The sequence below is a fragment of the Nanorana parkeri genome, unplaced genomic scaffold (assembly GCF_000935625.1).
Source record: "Nanorana parkeri isolate BGI_ZX_2015 unplaced genomic scaffold, ASM93562v1 scaffold1157, whole genome shotgun sequence".
Taxonomy (NCBI): Eukaryota; Metazoa; Chordata; class Amphibia; order Anura; family Dicroglossidae; genus Nanorana; species Nanorana parkeri.
In genome coordinates, this window is record NW_017307425.1 from 287,929 (window position 1) to 295,286 (window position 7,358).

Below are 7,358 nucleotides of genomic sequence, written 5' to 3' on the forward strand. Positions count from 1 at the left end.
GGAGTGCTGTCACAGCTGGCTGGCTCTTAAGATCAAATGAAAATAACTTTGTTATTTTAGCACCTAGATTAAAGGAGAACTATGAGGCGAGAGATAATCACTCAGCGTCATAGTTCTAGCCGACCTGTGACAATGCAACGGTCGCAGCTCGGCTCAATAGATCGGGAGGTGAGCGAACACACAGCATCGCTCGCTTCTCAATCCTGTCCCTGCAGAGAGCCGTGACTGTCACTCACGGCTCCCTGCAGGGATTTCCCCCCTCCCGTGCGATCATCAAGCGCTGACTGGCGGAACGGACGGGGGAAAGGGGAGGGTACAGCTGGCTCTGCCTCTAGATAGGCAAAGCCAGCTGTCACTCACACAGCTGGGTGGATCCAGACATAATTGTCGGGATCCGCTCCGGCTGCGGCGGTCTCGGTATACAGGGAGCTGTAGCTCGCGGTATACTGAGCTTTGGGTGACGGGAGGGCGCTAGTTTGTGTCCTCCCGTTACCCTTAGGAGAAATATGGGGAAAAGCCCCAACCCCATAGTTCTCCTTTAACGCAAGCATGTAACCTTTGTAGTGGGAGCACAGCTGCCACCACTAAAAGGGTTTAAGTACATTTCTGTCCAGAATTCTGCTTTAAAGAATTTTTGCTCTTGCAGTCCTGAGACCCCAAAAACCTGGAAGATGAGAATTATCTCCTACAGGTGACAAAAAAAATCTCCCCTTCCGCCATAGTGGCCATTACATCCAGCAGACCTGGCTTCCTCTTTTTCTTTCCTTTCGGTTTGTTCATTTGAATCCGGCTCTTCATAATCTCTCGAAGCTTAAAAGGGATTTCCTGGGTGTCCAAGTCCTTGGGTTTGGAATTCATCTTTTTCTTCACCTTTCTAGAAGCAAAGAAAATAATTAAAGGGTCACTACGGCAAGAAACAACATAATAACCATAATAACAGACAATTAACCTTCTAGTATGTTGGATTTGGATTAAAACGAAGACCACCCAAAGAAAACTTGGACAGATAGGTACATAATCCTCCCATGCAGGTTGTCTTACTTGTAGTGATGGCACCCAAAACCCCAGTACTGCAAGACCAGCGCTACCCACCCATCCACCTGCCGCCCAAAGAGGTGACAATGTCTGCAAATCAGGGAAAGACGACAATACTGAATTTATTAGACCAGTGACAGGCAACCTCAGCACTGCAACTGTGGTAAACTACAAATGCCTGTCAGTCTTCCAATGCATCATGGGACTTGTAGTTCCACAACAGCTAGGATGCCATGGTCGCCTAGCTCTGTATTAGACGAAGCCTCATACATAGCTAATCACAAACAGCTTGCTACCACCAAATATAACACACATGTGCTCCATCGCCCCCCACACGCAGCCTTGCACCAGTCACCAACCCGCGGGGGCGTCCAGGGCCCTCAACGGCCCGGCCAGCCGGTCCAGCCAGTTTATTCGTCGGCCTCTTCGCCATCACGCTGCAGCTCCGCACTGTACACACAACACGTGTGACACGACCCGCTCTTCCGGCGCCTTCATCACACGTCATTATGCAATCGCCCTATTGGCTTCGCTGGCAACACCGCCATATTTGACACTGGCAGTCCTCGGGAGAAGCTGGTCCTGACGTCATTTCCGACTGGCAATGTCAGAGAAGAAAAGGGGTCACCGGGGTGCCCTCCTGCGCAGCAAAGGCTGTTGCTATGGTAATGCTATCGGGACTGAAAGGGAAGCTGTCCTCTTTTATGAGTTGTTTTTCCTTTTTTGCATATCTATTTATCTTAAAGTGACTCTGTTGTTGCCTCAATCATTTGGCAAAAGCAATAGAAGCGATATTATATTTCACATTCCACTGGTCCATGTCTGTGTCTTCTACAAGTCTATTACACGCTGCCCGCCAAGTCTATCACCCTGCGAATCTCTCTGAACATTCGTTATGTGCTAATAGAGGCAAAAACGAACGTTCTTAGTATATTTTCTTGCCAGGTCAAACGTAATGTAATACCACATTATGGCCACTAGTTGGGGGTGTGGAGCATAGGAAATAAGTGAAATTAAATTGTCCTTTATAGATATATACGGTATATATATAGATATATGTCTCAGGAATTTGTGTTTCCGATGTCTTGCAGATTCTGAGTTCCCTTCTTAGACGGATCCCTCATTCCGCATCTTCAGCATCCATCTCATGCGGGAGGAAAGCCATTTCCACCGGCCGGTCCGGTGGGGAGGACGCGACTTCACGGAGCCCAGACTCTGCCAGCACGGCAAGCAGCGATCTCCGGCAGAACAGAGAGCCGGCCCTTATAGACTCTGAGGGTTCAACCGAGCCGCCGATCCCGCCTCCACCCACCCACTGCTGCATGAGCGGCTGCCATAACTGCGTCTGGATCGCCTACGCGGAGGAGCTGCTGGATCTCTATAAAGATGGCGGCGAGAGAGCGCTTAGCGCGCTGGAAAAGCAGATAGACGATGAGAACATAAAGATGTTTATAAAAATGGAGATACGGTTCAGAATGAACAGCCGGGAGCCGTAGAATCACCGCAGCAGTCCCGCCCCCTAACGTTAGACCCCCTGATGTCACCTACGGGCCCCAATGTACGCGGATCGAGCACAGAAAACGGAAGTGAGGAAGGAGGTTACTCACAAAGTGATGTCACGGCTGGCTCCGCCCAGTTGTTATTGTTTATTGACTGATCACCGCCCCCGGGTCATTTGAGGTCGCTGATCTGTCATTACAATTGGGCGGAGTGAGCTGTGAGATCACGGCTGACTCCGCCCAGCTGTCATTTGCGCTTCGGCCTACCTTTCTCCGCGCTTCGGGTTTCACTTTGGCTCAGCAGATCCAAAGCATATGCCTTTGGCTCGGCTGCTGCACGGGCTATTGCGAATATTGTGAATATAGCCCTTCGGTCCGACTGAACCAGAGGCGGCCGAAGCGAGCCGAAGGATCAGTCGAAGCTACCGCTGGATCCTTCAGCTCTTTAGTGAATAACCCCCTTAATGTTCGTCGCTTCCGGGTTGATGCATCAGAGAGGAGATCAACAAGTGGATGTTTGCTGAGCTCCCTCCACTCTACCTATCTGAAATTGGCCGTCCCGGGGCCCACGGGAGGGGCAGTGGATTCCGGGATACATGATGAGGGTAGTACTTCTGTCTGGGCCAGCAAAAGGGTTAAAGCTGAATTGCAGGCACCATGATTTTGATGTGTGGAGGTATTATTAGCTCTTTACCTCTGCGCTGTGACATTTCATTTCACATGCCCCCTCCATCCCCACCAACACACATACTGCTGCGTTGTGTCTCCGTCCCCCGTTTGCATTCACAAAGCTCAGCCTGGGTTCCCTTTGCATACGGCTCCCACATATCAATTCCCTGGAGTTCAACTTTACAGTGAAGCTGAGGCCCAAACTTTTCTTCTAGTATTGGATGACGTCTGGGAGGGTTAAATGTTACAGTCGGGTTACTTGCTAAGTGTTAAAATGTATCTGAAACCGAAACTTTATATTGTTTTAGATGCAGCGTGGAAGGGTTGGACCCTCTGTTAGGGTTTTATTGTTTTATGTGTACCTTCAGGGAAGATTCACCCTCTCTATGTGTCCTGGACAGATCACAAAGTGATGGGAAGTTCAACATTTTAAATGTTTGAATATGTTTTAAAATGTTATACTGTATATGGCCGAAGGTTTGTGAACACCTGACCATGGCAAATAGTATGCGGACCGCCCTCCAAATGATGGAGTTCAGGGGTCTCCAGTGAAGGTTCTGTTCATCCTCCATCATACAAAGACATTGTAGACAATTGGGTTCTTCCAACTTGTGGTCACAGTTTGGTGAAGACCCTTTTCTGTTCCACCATGACTGTCCCCTGTGTACAAAGCCAGCTCCATACAGACATGGTGTGACCAGCTTGGTGGAGAAACTCGAGTGTCCCGCACAGAGCCCTGACCTCAACCCTACTGAGCACCTTTGGGATGAACTGGAACACTGATTGCCAGCCAGGTCTTCTCATCCAACATCAGAACCTGACCTCAACCCCACTGAACATAACTGTCCCCCGTGTACAAAGCCAGCTCCATAAAGACATGGTGTGACCAGTTTGTGAAGGCCACTCAAGTTTCTCCACAACAGAGCCCTGATCTCAACCCTATGGAACACCTTATGTAATATACAGTAGATGTTCCATAGGGATTATTGGTTTAGGTGTACAAAGCCAGCTCCATAAAGACATGGTGTGACCAGCGGAGGAACTCGAGTGTCCTGCATAGAGCCCTGACCTCAACCCTTCTGACCACCTTTGTATGAAATGGAGCCAGGTGTTCTCATTTTGGGGTTCCTCCAGGTTTCCAGAAGAGAGCAGAGGAAGACTGGTAGACAGCAGAGTCATGCTCTCTACTTAAGAAACCTCTGGTGGAACCCCAGGACCAGAAGACCTGATTCACAATTGGCATTCCAATTCATGCCATAGGTGAACTACAGAACACCTTAGGGATGAGTTGTGAGTCCGGTCTTCTTATCCGACATCAGTACTGACCTCACAAATGGGACAAATTCCCACAGACACCCTCTAAATGATAGTTCTGGGGTCTCCAGTGAAGGTTCTGTTAATTTTACATCATACAAAGACATTGTAGACAATTGGGCTCTTCCAGCCTTGTGGTCACAGTTTGGTGAAGACCCTTTTCTGTTCCACCCATGACTGTCCCCCGTGTACAAAGCCAGCTCCATAAAGACATGGCGTGACCAGTTTGGTTGGGGAACTTCAGTGTCCGGCACAGAGCCCTGACCTCAACCCTACTGAGCAACTTTGGGATGAACTAGAAAGCCAATTGTGAGCCGGGTCTTCTCATCCAACACCAGTACCTGACCTCACAAATGGGCCCAGATTCCCATAGACAACTTCCAACATTTTGTAGAAAGTCTTCCCAGAGGAGTGGAGGATGTTGTAGCCACAAAGGGAGGCAACTTCATATTAATGGACACGGGGAGAGGGGAGCAACTCTATAATAATGTCCACGAGGGGAGGGCCAACTCCATATCAATGGCCATGGTTTTGGAATGGGATGTCCAACAAGCTCATATAGATGTTCTGGTCAGGTGTCCACAAGCCGCATATTATGTGTCTGATGCAGTTTCTTAAGGAAGATCTTATTTATTGTAAACTTTATTTATACATTTTGTATACTTTAAATACTGACAATAAAAGCCTCATGTCCCAGAGGAAAGCTTTTCTGTATTATCGGATTCCAGCACATTCTAAAAATTCATCAATGAGTTGTGAACCTTCTCATAGAAAGCCACGGAACGGAGGTATCTTCTGGACTGCGTTCTCGGTGATGCACTATGGATGTCCCCAGATGGGCTATCAGATTACCGTTTGAGATAGAGAAGGGTAATCCTATTACTGCTGAGCCTCATAAATCCCGAGCCTCGGAGGTGGGGCGGATCAGTCAATTGCCAGAGGAGGTCGCATGAAGGGGGTGACCGCTGACCACAGACTGTTCCTGTGGATGGATATGTAAGAGCTATTTGTGCAGGGTAAGTCAGCACAGTGCCTGATTTTGCTGCTTCTTTCACTGTCAGTGGTCAGATCTTGATGGATAAGGAGGTATAGAGCAGAAGGTTTCAATGGGGCGCTGGGGGGTCCATCTCCAAAAAGCACACTCTCCACCATACCATACTCGTAGCAATCTTCACCCAATTTCTATCCACCGGCAATCGCACATAAGATCACCAGAAATTAGGCAATCCACCACCCTAGAGCTTGATGGACCGCCAGAATCCAGTCTATAGCGAAACAAGACATTAATAATTTTAATATAGACTATTATAAAATCAGATACTGAGAAAACTACAGCAATTGGATTTGCCTGGCCGGCTCGATAGGGACAATTTCCACCCAACTTTTGGTCACTCAAAACCACCATTTTATGTCTTCATTTTATGTCCTCTTTGATGCCGTGGGCAGATTATGGATGTTTCCCTTTGGTGACCGCACTTCGGAGGGCACTGTGGTAGATTGCTCAGTCCCTGGCGCTTACTTTCCATCATATTTGCGATTCCCAGTGGATGAAGAAATGGTTGCAGTTGACTGATAATTGCCATGTACATGGCCAGCTAAGAGCTCAACACCTTCATTCAATAGCTAGAAGTAGAAGTAGTTAGTACCATCAAACTGGACTTGTTTTGTGATGTTGAAGACATGTCCAGTTGAATGTGACTACTACTAGCTATGCCATGACCTGGATTTATGGCAACCATCACAAGCTTGACTTCCAAAACTGGGGAAAATGCCGTCAATGGTTTGCCAATAAGATTAACAATGGAAATATTGATAGCCGGTGATAGGAACCCTATGGAGCCCTACCTACAGACATGGTCAGGCTGGACTGTATACCTCACCATAGATGCATTTAAAACCCTACTGATTTATTACAGTGGATGGATATGTTGCGACTTGCCCTAGAATAGACATTCACCAATCAGCTACCACATCTCTCTCCACTTCTTCCTTTCGTAAGTGACTTCAGCACCTCTCTTCAGTGGACTTTATCTTCTCTTACCCCAATTAGTTCATACCATCATCAAACCTAGACTCAAAGCAGCCCCCTCTGTGTCATTGACCCTTCACCCCCTATACCCCCTCCCACACCTGTATACCCGCACCATCACCCCCGCACCATATACCCGCACCACTACTAATTTTTTAGAGTGAATGGATATGTTGAGACTTGCCCTTGAATAGACATCCCACCAACCAGCTACCACATCTCTCTAGACTTCTTCCTTTCTTAATTGACTTCAGCATCTCTCTTCAGTGGCCTCTATCTTCTCTTACCCCAGTCAGTTCCTGCCATCATCAACCCTAGACTCAAAGCAGCCCCCCTCTGTGTCATTGACTCTTCACCCTCCCATACCCCCTCCCACACCTGTATACCCGCACCATAACCCCCGCACCATATACCCGCACCACTACTAATTTTTTAGAGTGAATGGATATGTTGAGACTTGCCCTTGAATAGACATCCCACCAACCAGCTACCACATCTCTCTAATTCTATCCCCCTGGGTTATATAGTTAAATAGAAATGACAAGACGCAATCCATCTGATGAAATAGCTTTGGTGTCCCCATCTCAACATTGTCCAGGAAAGTTAGCTTCATGACGACACAAATTATGAGAAGAGAATCCAAACAGGAAATGGAAAAATACATTCAGGATTCAGGCACCCGTCAGTCCTATCTAGGAGGAAGGCAACCAAGCATTTCCACTGGCAGCAATAGACAGGACTTGCTGGTGTCAGGGGCTTTTTTTTTTTTGGCCTGAGACTGTAACCCCCCATAATCCATCATACTTTATATT

The 7,358-nt window shown here is 47.8% G+C and overlaps 1 protein-coding gene across 1 annotated transcript in view; it reads right to left on the reverse strand.

Moving 5' to 3' along the window:
* Positions 1-1,502, reverse strand: part of CCDC137 (coiled-coil domain containing 137) — a 6,705-nt gene extending 5,203 nt beyond the window's left edge. The window contains exons 1-2 of the mRNA XM_018568230.1: positions 1,395-1,502; positions 744-874 (exon numbers count right to left, since the gene is read on the reverse strand). Of these exons, the coding sequence (XP_018423732.1) occupies positions 744-874; positions 1,395-1,468 (205 nt within the window). The 5' untranslated portion in view covers positions 1,469-1,502. The remainder of the gene's footprint in view (positions 1-743; positions 875-1,394) is intronic.
* Positions 1,503-7,358: the final 5,856 nt, after the last annotated feature.